General features: G+C 36.4%; 1 protein-coding gene across 1 annotated transcript in view; it reads left to right on the forward strand.

The window, feature by feature from the left end:
* PIK3C2G (phosphatidylinositol-4-phosphate 3-kinase catalytic subunit type 2 gamma) overlaps positions 1 to 17219 on the forward strand; it is a 212386-nt gene that overhangs the window by 121866 nt on the left and 73301 nt on the right. The window contains 8 exon segments of the mRNA XM_074825864.1: positions 1992 to 2173; positions 3524 to 3599; positions 3602 to 3630; positions 5925 to 6017; positions 8178 to 8307; positions 11031 to 11167; positions 13838 to 13899; positions 13901 to 14005. Coding sequence (XP_074681965.1) covers positions 1992 to 2173; positions 3524 to 3599; positions 3602 to 3630; positions 5925 to 6017; positions 8178 to 8307; positions 11031 to 11167; positions 13838 to 13899; positions 13901 to 14005 — 814 coding nt within the window.

Below are 17219 nucleotides of genomic sequence, written 5' to 3' on the forward strand. Positions count from 1 at the left end.
TATGTTTTTGTTTTAAATCACCTTATTTGCCTACAACTAAGCTAAAAGGCCACAGCAGGGTGTGATTTAGTACCCTAAGCATAGTCTATTTTAGGCAGTGTAGGGCATCTGAGACATCTGCATGGATGTGGCACACATGAGATACTGCCTCTAGCGGACCCATGCCCTTCCAAGGCAGCATCTGGAGGCCAAATGGGATTTCTTAGGATATCTAAAATGGCACAAGGTATCTGTATTTAAGCAAATGAATCCCATCCTGTGGAATCTTGGACTCTACTCTGCTTGAAATCTGGAAGAATTAGTTTATCCGCCACTATATATGCATGTGCTCTCAGCATTCTTCAGTTAGTGGAGGGTTCAGGATAAGAATACAGCTACCTCTGTAGCAGGGGTTTGCCTTCCACCAGGCACTGCAATAACAATTTGTATTTCTTTCTGATTCAAAAAGTAATTATTTGTTTTTACTAGTCTACAGAAAGAAATGTTATTTCAATCTCATCCAGAGAGTGCTGATGGTAAACTTCTCATATCTCTTCCCTTTCATGTCTAGGCATTTCTGATAGAAACACCACACATTCTTTTAAGATTTTTGGTACTCATAAACCCTTAGATGTTCAGAGGTTTTGTGTAACTGGAAAGGCTTTTTAGAAACCAGTAGGTGATATTATTCTGCATTGAATTATATCGGAAAAGAGGACCTAGAAGGATCATTGCCTTATGAAAGATGACAAGAATCCCTCATCACCAAAAGATGCATGAGCTGCGGTAGCAATATTGTAATGCCTTATATAAGATTTGAAGGAGTTGAAGTGTCTATAGGAATTATGATTTTTTTACCTTTAAATATCAGTGCTTGATATATATCTTGTTCCTGCTTTTTGTTATGTGACACATTCATATGTGATGTGCCTTGAAAGTCAACAGCTTTTTTGATTTCTGTCCTATGAAAATCAGCGTTAGTTGTTAGGTTTGAGTAACCTCATCAGGTGAGGGAAACTGCTTTAAGGTTCAGACATTTATAAGGAATTTAAGGTTTGAGATGTTCTTAAGGATGAAGTTGTGGGGAGGAAAGTTCAGACAAAAGGAAAGAGCAGTTCATCAGTCATTCAGGCAAAGGGAAATCCCAGGCAATGGGCAGGATGTCAGTAGAAATATAAAGCTGGTGATTCTATCTACACTTATAAAAATAAATCAAATGTGTACAAAACCTCTGGCCCACATAAGGAAAAAATTTCTCAGTGATCAGTTCAATTAACTAAAAAAACCCCTAAACTCCACAGTTTTCCTGGCCTAAATGAATGTGTAATTAGAGAAGAGTGCATGGTGAACATAAATAAATAAAGTATGGTTTTGGTTTTATTTCTGACTTTTGTATTGGTAATAACTCCAGTTCCAAAGCTAATACAAACTTCAGTAGAACTAAGAGCTGAGTTTTTGCTCTAGACCAACACTTACCATTAAAGAAAGGAATAAAGTAGGCTCATTTCACTCTTCTTAGCAGTATGGTCAATTTTAGAAATGTCTCCTCAACTTAAAATGGTGAAAGTTTCTAGAACTGATGATATGTCCGAGATTAAAGTGGTCTTTAAATGCCCCTCCTAGCTGAAAGATGTGCTTGGTGGTGTAAGTGTATTGACAGGAGAAAAAAAAATAGATTTAGGGATATATATTTAAGACTGGACTTCAGAAAATATGACTCATTTTCACTTTTTAAACTTTTCTTGCAGAAATAAGAAGCAATACAGGCACTGCACTATGTATGACAATAAGAAATGGCAGGTTCCTATTGATTCAACACACTCAGAATCTCATTAGTTATCAAATGGGACTTGAGTACTGCCAACAAATAAACAATAATTTTTTTCATTCTCTGCTGCCCAAAGTCACCAAATACAGATTAGTCTGGAGTCCATTTATTGTTCCTGCTAGAGGTGATATAAAATAAAAATCAGTTTTAGATACACAGATGTTTTTTCCCCCTCCTTCCTTCGGGCTGTTGAAGAATGCACGGAGTGAAGTTAATTTCAAAATCTGGTGTCAGAAACTACTGGCTGCTCTCCAATTCTGTGCTGGAAAAACCCTGAACAATGAGTTGTCTAAGGAGGGGAAACTTATCTGAATTCTGGAAGATGTTGCTAAAAAATTAAAAGCTGCAAGTGACCCAAAAAGAAGGGTTTGTTAAAAAATATCTCCCCTTCCGTCTAAGGTTCTTCAGGTAATTTAATTTTTTTCTAAGGTGACACTTCTTTCCTATAATGCTGTTTATATAAATAAACCCAAGATTTGACTAAAATTTGTAAAATTTTGTGCTGTTCTGAAAACAAGTAAAACATACATATCTAATGGGACAACTCTCATCATTACTCTTGAGGTCAGAGGATCTTATAAGCCATTTAAATTTCTTCATCAATGGTTTCTCAACCAAACTTGGAGGTGGTCAGAAATAGTGGAAACAAAGCTGATTAACATTTTACTGAAAGGAATGCTCACATTCAGCACCTAATCCCAAAATATTTGACTCTTGTAGAGCTGCAGTGTTTCTTGAAAACCTTGCTAACAGTTGTCCTTGTCAGGCTGAACATCCTCATTTCTTAGCAAAGCCAATCAGAGTGGACTGTACTTAGTACCTCTAATAGAGCATTCGGCAATTAATACTGCATGCATATCGTCAGAGATGCATTCCTGGCAGTAGAAGGCTCCAGGCATCTCTTCCAATGGGTGCAGCTTTTATATTGCATAGGTGCGTTTCCACTGCAAAACTGTTAATTTTCCAAAACAGCTGTTGTTACCTACCTGATATGTAAAACTGCTTCTTGCTGAGATCTCAGCAAGACAGACCAGAAAGCCAAATAAAAATACACCTGCCACTTCTGGTTATCATGAAAGTTATCATGAATTCTTTTTGCCTTGTTAAGGATTCAAAGATTTGCAAAGGATTTTTCCAAAAACTCTCCTTGTTGCTACTGAGGGCAGCAAAGCAAACATGGAAGTAAAATGACAAAAATATTTGCAAAGAGAAAAATCCATGCAACAAAAAGAAATAGCAGTGATACATTATACATTACTGATGCATAATTCAGATTTTTAGGGATTAATCTCAAGGCTGTGATACTGAGAAACTCAGCCTTGCAGTTAACACACCTACAGTTAGGCAAGGGAGATCACAGTGTTGAGGCAACAAGCAACAGATTGTGAAGTTGTCCAGCAAGGCAAAAAAGACATGAGGTGCAGTAGAGCAGGTGCAAGGCTAATCAGACTCTAATGAAGGGTATTGAATCTGAACCTACATGACAACATGAACTGGTAGCGCATCTAGGCAGAAAAAACATGAATCTGGAGTAAAATCACAGTTTTTATTTTTAATAACTGCACCTCAGTGTGACCTCATTAGCTGTCATAAGGTCACATGGATGCTACTAGCTACAGAAATTGTACTGCTTGTTTAAAATGTAGAAAGACAGTCAATGGCTTAAAAGCTGCTGTTAGGTCCTTTCAGGTTGCCATAATGATTCACATGTTGCAGGAGGTGTTAAAGGTGGAGCTCAACAGGCTTCAGCAGTTCTTCCAGGAGGTGAAGGTTTGTCAGCTTCCTCTGAATCCTCACTTGTTGTCCAAAGCATAGAGGCAGACGTAAGTCTAGCTCATGCAGTGGATTATGTTTTTAAATTTTTTTTTTTTTTTTTAGTATAAATGGGGAGAGGCAATGAATAGCTGCATTGAGTGGGAAATAATTTTACTGGTATTAAGCATGAGTCATATAGTAAACTGACATCTAGCCTAATCACCTTTAAGCTGGGGACCTTAGTTGCAGGCAGGGGTGAAGGGGACTGGTGAGGTGGGTGTTGCATGCGTGTCTCACCTTGCACACCAGCTACAGCAGAGATTTCAAACTCCGAGCATCCTGCTCCCAAATTAGCTGCCCTGCCATGGTGTTGGTATTGTCAAGGTCACCTGGCTTCCCTGAAGCTGAGACATGGTTACCATCCTGCCCAGGTAGCTCTTGGTGGCAGTTTTTTTCTCATCTAAGACTCTCCCCTGTCATGTATGGGAGCAGCTAAAGGTCTAGAGCTAGCTTTCTTTTTGCTGAGGTGACACTATGTACGTGCTGAGAATTGCTAAAATATTAAGTACTCACAGTAACTTGCCCATGTCTATGAACCCTATTAAAAATGGCTCAAGAATAAAGGAAACAACAATGCTCTTTAGTGTTACTTGACTTGACTTTGACCACAGTACTAAGACTCAGTTATTCATTGTTTAGAAATATTTTCATAAACAATATTATGGCAGGAATAAGCTGTTCTATCTCTCAAGAAGGAAAAGGTATCCAGCAGCAAGAGAAAACAAACCTGAACACCCATATCTATTACCAGTTATAGCTGCCTAATTGCAGCAATTTGTGCTCTGCTTTTTTTCTCTGGCTCATTATCCACAGTGGACCAGCTTCTACAAGGTGCTGATCCCTTCAATTGCCTTTGACCTGTGATTCTCCAAGTCATTGCTATTCAGCCTTGATCTGGCTGAGAACAGAGGTCTTCCAGCACCCCACAGGCTTAGGCCAATTGTGCATGATCTAAGTCAGAAGAATTTGAAGCCTGCTGCTTTTCACTGCTTTTAAGCTTTTTGGAAATAATGACTAATGGGAAGGTAGCTCACCATACACTTGTGCTATTTATACTGCACCAGCTTGGCTGGACAGATACAAAATGTTTAAATATAGGTATCTAAAGAGAGGCCTTTTTTTTAAATTTTTCTTATATCATTACAGGCCATTATCTTGCTATAAATATATGCAGCTTCTTGATTGAACTGTATGTCAGTATAATCATGCAAATCAGAATTTTTAAGTGCTTATAATTACCTAAATTTAACTAACTTTGGTGTCATCTATTGATTTTACTAGTAGCAAGCACTGCTCCCAGGTCTATCAATAATGCATTAACTCACAGTAAACTTTCAAGCACTTATTGAGACATTTCAACTCAATTCAATTGGCAAACTTCCATGGGGGTCAGGATTTCACCATCAATAATAGCTATTGCATGTCGCAGAGGTATGATTTGGCTAAGACAATATTTACATGCTTGTACCATGCTTTGAGATGTTTAGATGAAAAGCAAGAGACAGCTGTGTCTAGTAGTGTTTTTGTTCAAATTAGCCTCCATTACACTGCACCTAGTAAGGACGGCAGTAGATCCTGTGGGGCGCTCATTATTTCTAGAAACCAGGCCATTAATTTATCTTTGTCTTTGGTTGTGGTTTTGATTGTTTTTTTCTCCCCACTTTTCTTAATAATGATAATAATACCACCCTAACTCACAGAGGATTTGCAGTGCTTGGCTCATTAATGCTTTTTGAAGCCCTTTGAGGTCTTCGGGTGGAAGGAGCTGTAGGGCATGAGAAGTCAGAATTTATGTTTAATTAAGATAAATTCCATACAAATAGATTATGATTTTCAGAGTTTCCTGAATCCCTAGCCAGAGTGAGGTCACCAAAGAAATTAGCAGGTTCTTTGCTTCCATAAAGAATATATGATTCAGCATTTTTTTTTTTCCAGAAAATGATGGGACCAAAAGCTTTTCAGTGCTTTACAGATTCTCATTAGATCAGTCTTATGTACTTCATCCACTCAGTCACAGCCAAAGTTTATTGTTAATAGGCCTGGTTGAAAATGAAAAACAATGAGTGTAGAAAATATTATCCATCCATATAATCTGATTATTGAGTAAAACAAATTGTATGGGAGAAGGAATTTCTCATTTTCCTGACACAATTAAACAGTCAATAACATCAGGAATTATTTATTTTTGTTATCAGTGCTACTGAGCACTATTTAAAGATGGCACCTTTTTCAGAGATATTGTATTAGCTCGGTGTTTTGTATGTGACACTTGTTTTTCTCTCTCATCTTTTTTTCCCTGAAGTCATGTTCGTATTTTATGTCCAATGTTCTTCCATTAAAAATCTCCTTCATCAATGCAAATGCTCCAAGTAGAAACATCAGTGTTATTTTTAATGTATGTTCTTCCTCTGATCCTCAGTTCCTTTTGTATGGGAAATGTTGATTTGAAAGTCACTTAATTTATGTTTTAAACCTTGAGCTTCAGGATGTTTGATTTGGCTTTGCTGTTCACTTTTCCCAATTATTTTTGACACTAGAACTTTTAATGGAAGATGCTGAGGCAATGCACTGAAGTACCAGTGTTTTGATCGGTAGAGAATCAAACGACTTGCAATTTTTTTTTCTTAGTGGAGACAACCAGGCTAAAATATTAAGTTTATATTTTAAACCTAGTTTATTTACCACACTGAAGTCTCAGAGAAGAGATAGTTCAGAATGACTGAATCCATTAACCTTGTCCGTATGTCTTTAACAAATCAAAATACTGGAGTGTTAGAGACTGCATTTGCTACATAGAATTCTGGCCCTATTAGCCAGCACAGGGGAATGGCCTGAGGAAGATGGAGGTGAAGGGGACAGCAGAGGAACTCTGTCTTATTGGAGTTACTTGGAGGAACTGACTCTGAAAATAAACTATGGTTTATTTTCCTGTTGTCACCTAGAAAAGCTTCAGAGTTTAGGACAGTGCTGTGTCCATCCACAAAAAACAATACATTCAATTTAAAGTTACTTCTCTTTCAAAAGCAAAAGTCTTCCATAACAGTGGATACTGTTTTTAGAAATGAACACTGAAGTTCATAAAATGTCTGATGGATACAAAATGGTCAGTGCTGCCAAAGAGATTATTCCTAGATCTTTTCCAGTATCATTTTCCAAACCAGAAGTCTAAAATATTGATAAAAATAAATTAAAAAAAAAAGATTTCTAGGCTGTCTTGAATTAAATTGACCTTTAGAGCAGCTGCGATTCTCAAGAATGGAAGTATGCTTTCCAGGCATGTTAGGAGGAGGCTGGCAATGTTAAGTTTTTCTGAACATTTAGAAATCTGATTCTTATGCTATTTCATCTGAGAATCAATGTTAAATAGACAGGTTCCTACTTACTTGAGCAACTTGGGCAAATTGCCTGCTCATGGGGCATTTAAACATTTGTGCTGGTTCTGCCTAGACAGTATTTTGCCTGCCCAATAATGTTCAACAAACAACAACTGTTGAAACCTGGATTTCTTGTGGAAGTATTATAGCTGACATCACCTTCTCCTGTCAGCAAACCATTGTGTTATAGTATCTTTTACTTGTATTATAGTTCCACTGTTTATTTATGATGGATAATGCATACATAAAATGATAAGCACAGATATCATACTAAATTGTCTACTGACTGTATATGTGAGGGAAGGAGTGCAGGTAAGTGGAGAGAATAAGATTTTTCATAAGTTTAGGTACTAAGAAGACATGATTGGAGTCAAGATTACTTTTAAAAGAAAGAAAAATAAATTTGATTTTTTTTTTTTTTAAAGATGAGTTTATGTCTCCTCAGGTACTCATTTCATAGCAGTAAATGTTTGTAGATTGGAATACTTATATAAAAAGAATCTCATAAAAGAATAAAACACTTAAAAATACCGTAAAAGTCACATGTGTTTTAGATGGGGTGGAGAGGGGGAAATAAAAATAAGAAGGGCTTTTGTTTTCACAGGCTATTTACTCAGCCATGGTTGAAAATAATCTCTTCATTACTTCTTGTGGCTACAATTAAAGCCCCATTTCACTAAGATTATTGTTTGACTCACTCCATGGGGAGAACAGTCAACACTGCATCACTGTTTGAAACTGAATATGAATCATGTCACAGACAAAATATAAATTCATTATAAAATTCCCATTCAGCCTGCTGCAAATACCAAGTTGTGAAGCTTAATGTTAGACAAATGCTGTCATTTGTGAAAAGGGATCTAGCATTAGGTAGACTTTAAAATGTATCTAAATTAAGATCCTACTTTTGGACTAAATTTTCACAGTTTAATAATTCCATAGGAATAATAAGCAGAAAGGCTGCAGTTAATCAGTGAGTATTTGTTACCATTTCAATGGCTGCCAAAACTATTTCTGCATATGTGTGCCATCTACTCTGTCCTTTTCCAACACGAAAAGATAAACAGCAACTTTGAAGAAAAACAAAGCTATTTTGGTGGGGGAGAAAGTCCAAATGAAATAGAAGTTATTTCTGTCTGGTATTGAAGGGGAAACTTCAATTTCTTGTGCAATTTTCACAGGTAGGCAATGATCTATGTCAAGACATGCTGGTTCTGCAAATTATTTGATTGATGGACAGCATTTGGCTCCAAGAGGGACTGGATATGCAAATGATCATTTATAAGTGTTTATCTACAGGAAAAGGCCAAGGTCAGTTTTAGATTATAAAAGTTACCTGTATTACATTATTCATATTTCATGTAAACAGCAGTATATAAAAATCCTCCCTTTAACTTTCATTTTCATGGGTGTCTTATTTATCTTCCCCCTTAAAGAAAAAAAAAATGCTCAGAATTTCAGTCACTCAAGCCCCGAATTGAGTACTGCCTACTCCTGAATGTTCATTTTATTTATTCATTCTGCCTCTCCAGGTGAAGTACAGTCAAACTCCTTGAATTTTGTAGCAACTTAGGCTAGAATTTTCTAAAAACCTCAACATCATCAGCTTGCACCAGATTCTTAGAAGTAACTTCACACATCAAAAAGAGGGCTTTGGAGAAAATTGTCCATAGCTACTAAACTTTTAACCCAGTGCGATCCTGCATAGATGCTTAAACCTAGACGCATGTGGCTGCAGAAAGTACCTGCAGACAAGTGATGGCAGCTTCACAGTGTTGATTTTGAAATATTACTGTTGCGATTTATGCTGCTTAAGGTAGGCCTGACTCATCTGAAAGCTTTATTTCTCTCTTTTATGATTGTTATAGCAGAGCTGTAGCAGGGATACCAATTGCTTGCTAAAGAAATTTACTGACAGCAACAAGTTTACTATTTTTTACTGACTCTCCAAATCTTTTACTGAAAATAATCCTTTCATAAATAGAAGACTGATGTATCCAGATTACTTGCTGTATAAAAACTATTAAAATAAAAAGAAATTAAAAATCATTACTTTCTGAGCCACAAAGAGAAAATGAGAGAGGCTGAATGATCTGAAGGAACTAGGAGAAAGTATAGATGAGTTCATGCACATGGTGGGTGGTTAAGGTGACCTGAGAAAGACTCTTCCCTTCTTTGTAGAGATGGGAGTCGAAGCTTGAAGGCTTCTGCTTCAAAGGCAAATCTTACAAGAATACTATTTCTGAATGTAATACTATAGTCTCTCATATATACTAAGTCTTAATTTGATTTTTGTGAAGAAAGATCCAGGGATCGTCTGCAAATAATACTCTCTGCCTGACAGTCTTTTCCTTTCAGCACCATAGCAGCAGAAAGCCTCTTGGTGTCTGACAGATTTTCCACACAGCATCTTTCCTTATGAACTACAGAAGTGTTGGTATAGTTGATTTACAGTTAATGATTAAGGATAAAAGGATCAAGTGACATGCCTGTGGTCATACAGGACATGTGCTTAAGTAGACTTGGGTACCCAGGTCTTTCAAGTCTTAGGCTAATGACTTGCTCCATGGGCCACCTTTTCCACACAAAGGACATGGGAGATGATAATTTCATAGTCATGGGAACATGGAAATCACTTTTCACAGAAATGTGAAAAGCAGATAAAGCACTGGTAGAATGCCACTTTCCAGGCATGGTATAGTAGAGGAACCTGTCACCAAGTTAAATTGTTAGAAGTCCTTCCTGTAATACAGAGTTGCAGGATGACATGCCAGGGGACCACACATGGGGACAGGGACAGGAGGCTGGCAAGCCAGGTCTCAGTTCCAAAAAAGGAATTAAGTGCATGCAGTATAGACAGAAGATTCAAGTGAAGCATTGCAAAATGCTTGGCTTCTCTCTGCACTTCAAAGTCCCAGTTTATGTCATATTGGATCAGACTAATTTCTGCACTATCTACTATCCTTTCTCCCAGCTGCAATCAGCATCACATACTGCAGACAAATTTGTGTAGCATTCTAGACAATAAACACATATGAAATAACTTTATATTTCATAGTAAATATCTGATTCTATTTTTTATAGATTTTTACTGTTTTTTTACGTATTCTACCCACTTTGTATCTCATTAAATTGTTTGTCTTGTTGGTACCTTGAGGCAGTTATGTCCACAATATTGTTACTGGTGTTTTTATTTCTCATTCACAGAACTGCCACTTTTTACTAAGTGTCCTTTGTTTTTTGTTTCCAAAAAGAAAGAAAAAAACAATCCTGATCTACATTTTCTATTGCATTCAAGTCATGGTTTAACCCCAGCCAGCAGCTAAGCACCACACAGCTGCTCGCTCATTCCACTCCCCCAGTAGGATGGGGGAAAGAGAATCGGAAGGGTGAAAGTGAGAAAACTTGTGGGTTGAGATAAAAACAGTTTAATAGGTAAAGCAAAAGCTGCACACACAAGCAAAGCAAAACAAGGAATTCATTCACCACTTCCCATCAACAGACAGATGTTCAGCCATCCCCAGGAAAGCAGGGCTCCATCACACATAAAGGTTACTTGGGAAGACAAATGCCACCACTCTGAACATCACCCCCTCCTTCCTTCTTCTTCCCCCAGCTTTATATGCTGAGCATGACACCATACGGTATGGAATATCCCTTTGGTCAGTTGGGGTCAGCTGTCCCAGCTGTGTCCCCTCCCAACCTCTTGTGCACCCCGAGCCTACTCACTGGTGGGGTGGGGTGAGAAGCAGAAAAGGCCTTGACTCTGTGTAAGCACTGCTCAACAATAACTAAAACATCCCTGAATTATCAACACTGTTTTCAGCACAAATCCAAAACATAGCTGCATCTAGCTACTATCGGTAAAATTAACTTTATCCCAGCTGAAACCAGCACAATTCATTATATTATAAACTTTTAAGCATGTATTTTTTCTGCATGGAATGATCCAACAATAGGCAATATGCACTGACGTTCTTCATATATTTTTAAAGTTGAAGGTTTTTCAGGCGAACTCTTTTTTATCTGATTAGGATTGGTACAGATGGTGCCAGATGCTACCACACTAGCGAAGATCCACAGGGAGTCTGGACTGATAGAACCATTGAAAGAAAACACAATTAAAAAATGGTTCCATCATCACCATCCTCTGGAATCAAGTTACCAAGAGGTAACATTATAATGAAGCTTATTATGCATTTCATGTTTTACCATGGGAAAAAAGAAACCAAATGGCAGTAAGGCGCAAAAACAAATGACTCAGACACAAGACAAACAAGTCACATGCATAGAAGCCAGGGAATTGACTTAAATATCAGTCTCTTTCTAAGGAGATATTACTTTGGATCAGATGTATTGTAATACATTTTCTATAAAAATGTGTCAGAGATGTTTTGAAATTTAGTAATAAAGAGAAGCTGAAGTAGAAATTAAGTATTGAACTCAAAACCATTTATTTTTAGGTCAACTCTCTAAATACATATTTTATATAAACCATGAAAAGTCTCAGTGGATTTCCTGTATTTGGAAATGACCATGTCAATACCCAGAGTTTTAGAAAGCTGTTTTATCAAAACTAGTTAGTCATATGACACATAAGATCACGCTTTTCATATCATAGTGTGGGATCCCATGTAATGTATCTGCTTTTATGAAATGAGACGTTATGCATGAGCCAAAAATTTGGAAATTTTATTTATAGAAGCAGAGCTTTCCCAAGGAACACTTTCTATTAATTCTTTGTTGGCTGAGCATGTTCTGAGGCCCATGAAAAACCTTTTAATGTTTGTGTTACCAAGACAATTTTTAGAACATTACTCTGTGCTTACAGTAGATAAGTAACCAACATTTTATATTTAAAGGGGAGTTTTGAGTGTTTACCACTCTGAAAATGAAGTCCTTTTCTAACAGTTCATTAGTAGACGTATAGCATAAATATGTTTGATAAACTTTAGGAATTTTGTAATTATTCTATAGGCATTTGCTCATCCACATTTTCAGTAAGAACACTTAAATTCATAGTATATCCCATTGATTCAATTAAACAAGAACAATCTGTATAGAATGAATTTTTTTTTAACAAGTTTTTATGTTTACAGTGTTATGGTAGAAGTGCAGCCAACATTTCAACTGAAAAGTGACATACTATTAGTTATTGATTAAAAACCTGATTTCTTAATGTGGAATATTCTAAAACCAATTTCTACACATTTTCTTTCAATTTTTAAAACATATAACATGCAATTGGATCTGATTGCATAGTGCATGCATAAAATTACTACTATGCATTCACTTTGCACTTTGTGGTGTATGAACCTTTCTCTTTTTTTACTCCTTAATAATCTTTTACTCATACAATACTGTATTTAAGGTGCTCAAAAAACTAATGCAGAATAAGGTTTAATATCCTCATTTTACAGTTGGGTGAACAAAATCATAAAAAGCTTAGGTGTTTTATCCAAGGTTATCAAAGTGAATAGGTAGTACAGTTAGACATAAAATTCAGCCAACTCTTGTACTGTGCATTAAGTCTTCCACAGTCCTGTCATCCGTATCAGCCATTGCAGGTGGCACCCTGCATCTACAGGGAAACCCTGAATACCTAAATAATTATTTACCTTGGCTAATGTAGTTTTTGTCCAAAAACATAAAGATCACAGATTAAGAATGTTTTGGTTTCTATATAAATTAATTACATTGTGATTTAGATTCATGGGAAGGTAAGGAACTTCTGAATAATTTTCTGCATTTTCAGTTCTTAAACTCTAGTAGGTAAGATTAAAAAAAGACAAAAGCTATTCCTTATGCTTTGGGGTAGAAGAGTGATCATCATTTGAATCAGGATTAACTCTCCCCTGAAAGGGGACACTTAATATATGTGTTGTGAAAGAGGTTGGGTAGATTCTTCTACTGGAAGTCACAGTTTTTAAATACTTCCCACTGAAGTTAGCAGAAAACTTGAAATACATCTATGGGTGTCTGGTGAGCAGATCATTAGCTTGTAGATTTTTCTACATCTGCCATGGGCACATTTTTGTCAAAGAGCAATGCCACAATGTAATATTGTAGAGATAGATCTGACTGAGCCAGTCTACTCATGTGGAGCAGACTAACCATGAAAGTATACATCTCCGCCATGTAAAAGAGCATCAGAGGAGTGGGTTGTATTAAACGTGACTGCTAGACTGGTTTTTGGTTTAATCACTGTCTTGAGGGTCTCTGCACAACACTAGGTTTGATCCCATAGTCTATTCAGATTTGCAGATTCTAATTCTATGAGCAGAAAACAATTTAGCCTTTCTTTGTTTCAGTTCATTTCTGTAAAATGGGGTTTGCTTCTTTGGGTTGGTATACTGTGTCTTGATTGCTTGGGATTTGAGAAAGGCAATTGAGTTCTGGAGAAAAAAGACCCATGTAGGCACAGAACAGTACAGTGGGTACAAAATAAGCTACTTTCTTTACAAAGCAAATGGTTAAATTTGTGGATTTCCAATTAATTTCCAAGCAATTGTTTTTACAATATACATGGAGGGTATTGAACAGAAATGTCAGCTTCCTGCCCAGAAGCTTGCTTTTCTTAGATACATTTCACCTTAGAAGTTTTCCTTAGAATTCCAAGTATCTGTAAAACACAAGTGGAAAACCTCATGCAGAAAATTGTTCTTGCATTGTCATTTTGAAATTTGTATATTACTTGAGTACCATTCCTACAAACACCTGTCTGTTAAAATTTTAGCAATATGCATAGCATTTGCAGAACTACAATTTTTGATTTTCTTGTTAGCATCACAAACAAATATATCTGTATATTTCCAGTAAGTGCTTTTGTTTCATTAACTAGGCAATAAGGAATTTCTTTTATTCATGCGCTGGCTGGTATGTGGTTACCTTCATTCCGGGAGTCTGATTGACACAGTGACAATGTAATGCTGACAAATGCTGGACACATGTTCTACATAGATTTTGGAAGATTTTTAGGTCACACACAGACATTTGGAAGCATAAGAAGGTTAGTATCTATAGTAACGCACATAGTAAGCTTTAGAGTAATGTTCTGAAATTTCACAGCCTTTTCAACTCCCATGGAAAAAATACAAATGAGATTGTGCTTTTTTTCCTGAGTTTTCCAAAACAACATCTTTTTGTTGTTCACAAAACTCTCAAAAATATAAGAATAACTGGAAAAGAAATTAAAAGTAGATGTTGGAGATCCCCTTTCAGTCTAAAAAAAAAAAAAAATCTTGTTTGGTCAGAGATTTCAATGATACAATCCGTTAGTGACCACAATAGTAGACTTGACTATGCCAAAAGAATTCTGATTTCCATTCTAGTTTTTTTTCTAACAGACCACTGTACCTATAATCCAAAATCACCACTTTCTTCCCATATTTAGAGAAGAAACCAAATTTTCCAAACAGACATGGAGAAGAATTATATTATGCCTCTGTGGGTAAAATTACAAACTTTTTCATTACCTTTCGAAGCTTGACATCTAACCAGACTGAGCTCAGGGGTTGTTTCGCAAATATCTGATTTTACCTAAACACGACTGTGATTTTTCCGTGTTTGTATCTATCTGTGATGTAACTATCCCGTGATAAAGATAAATAAAATAGTGTGATCATGAATTCTAGTTCCTAATTTGAACATATGGAGGAATGAATTGGAATAGAATAAGAATAGATAGGACAATGGCAGTATGTGCAAAACACAAAGAAGCTGTTATAGCAGAGTAGACAATGGATAAATGATCCCTAATACTGATGAGTAGTGTGTGTGTGTCTTTCCTCCATGTTTCCTAATAATTTCCAGAACTAGTCCCAGAATTATGTTTGAACTAATTGTTCCCTTCTTTTTTCTTTTTTCCTTTTTTTTAAGATGGCCTTTGACCATTCTAGTCTATCTCAGTGTGAGTGTGTTAGACAGAAATAACAGCGTAAGAGTATTGATATGAGGGAAGCTGATGGGGATAATAAGTACTTCTAAACCAGGTAGTCAAAAGATTTAGTTGCAGTGCTGAGAATTATCATCAATCATTCAAGATATGCTCCCTTAATCCTACTTATTTGCTGTGGAAAGCAGAACAGAGTAATAAAAAAAGATACTCATGTATGCTCAGAGTCAGGTGCTGCATCCCTCACTCCAGCAAACCTCCTTTTGGAGCCCAACAGGAATTTCCTCGAGCAGTAATTTTACATGAACAAAGAATTATCTAGTTTGAGTGAACAACGGGACAAAGCAAATATATAGGGGACATAACAACCAAATTTAAACAGAAATCATGTAATAGCATTAGTAAAAATAGATGTTAATTTTATTACTTTACAACTCAGTCATACTACACCTTCTTATTGAGTCTAAAATGACTTAAAATATTGTCACTTCAATAAACAGCAACCATTTTTTTCCTGTTTCTTCTTGCAGTATATTGCTTTTAAACTATAGAATAAACAATACATTTTAGGACCTCCATTCATGGAGTGCCTTCATGGTTCCTTAGTAGAACTAGCACTCACACTTAACAGCAGGTTGTGAACATCATGGGATAATGGTTGTCTTCCTCACACCTACATGCAATTGAGCAGATACAGTATTAATGACTATAGTTCTCATAAACTGTATGCACCTTCATGAAATGTAACATATTATTTCTAACACAGGAACACAGGGATATCCCATTTCTACATCCCATAAATTTCAGGCTCTTTCAAAATTTGAAACCCTCAGCGCTATTTGTATCTACTAATTCCCACAAGGCAAATCCTGAAATAGGTTTAGCTCCTGGTTTCTTTAACAGCTCTTTATATTAGATTTTCATTTGACTTCTTATTAGATTTTTGTCTGAGTTCTTAGCACCCCCAAAAATATCATACTCTTATAATAATATTGATAAAACAGCAGCACAGTGCTTTCAAATCTTTAGAATTATTAGTGCTGACGCTGGGGTAGATGCTATACGTATACTTGTGAAGTTATATAGGTGGCTTTAAAGAATGAAAAGCATCTGATACAAGTCCTTATACATGCAACTGGTCTTTACACAAATTACACAAACTTCTTTTTTTTTTGTTTTTCTGTAAAATGAAATCTATGCAAGTGAATGAAGGCTTATAGAAAAGGAGTCCCTATCTGAACTGTTTATAATGGTCATCCCTTTCAGAATTTAGGAAGCTGCTTGCCACAGCTGTCCATTTTCTGTTCTCAGAGAGGGCTTTTAGTCATTACCAAACTCTTATTCCTCATAAAGCTTCATGAGGATAGGTCCTCTGCAGTATTCTGCATCTGGAGTATTTCTTCTGATGTAAATAAAGTGAAAGGCATACATGGCAGCTTTGAGAATCGCATGCTGTCAGGCATGGGCTGCAGTTCTTTCTATCAAATTCAATATGAGTCTTCAGAGAACCCTTTGAAGCTGATACGATTCATGCAGTCATGCTCACTTTTGCATTCATGATTGTATAACACCCCAACAAGGGATGAGTTAAGTTTTCTAATTTCTACCTTCATCTTTAAATGATGTCCAATAAGTCTGCTCAGTTTTGAGTCTGAGGCATGAATCGGTAGCTCAGCTCTTACAGATTTCAGAGGGAAGAGGAATCAATAACTTTGTCTTTTCCAGTTCCATGTACCTTCACAGTGCAGCAAATATGTTAAATAGTACTAATAACCTGTCCATATTTGGGTCTAGGAACTAATGTTTCAGAAGAAGTGTTGGAGGGAGACATATGATGTATCTAACCAATAGCATAATAACAGCTTGGCAGAAGGAATTATTCCCAAAGTCCCACAGGGAACTTTCCTACTGAACCATGAGATTTCTTTTTTTTTTTTTTTTTTTTTTCCCTGTAAATCATACTGGATGACACATTTTGTTAGTGGTAATAAAATACTCCTTCTTTCAATCTCTAATCCGGTCGCTACATTTGACCCTACATTCCCCTAAAGCAGTGAATTCTGCAGGTACACTTCAAACTGTATGAAAAAATGTTACTCGTTTCATATATATATTTCATATAACCGTCCTATTCTTTATCTTCTGAGTATTCTGTGGCAATCATTTTAGACCCATTTAGTTAAATAGGTGTAATATCATCCAGGTAATCATATGGGACTATGTCAGTCATCAAATGGTACGGAAGAAGGTGTCTGGCTCATGGTTGTACGTGCCATGCTTTCTTTGCTTTTGTTTTCTTCTTTCAGTTCTGACCAGTTCCTTTTGAACA

The sequence above is a fragment of the Strix aluco genome, chromosome 5 (assembly GCF_031877795.1).
Source record: "Strix aluco isolate bStrAlu1 chromosome 5, bStrAlu1.hap1, whole genome shotgun sequence".
Classification (NCBI taxonomy): domain Eukaryota; kingdom Metazoa; phylum Chordata; class Aves; order Strigiformes; family Strigidae; genus Strix; species Strix aluco.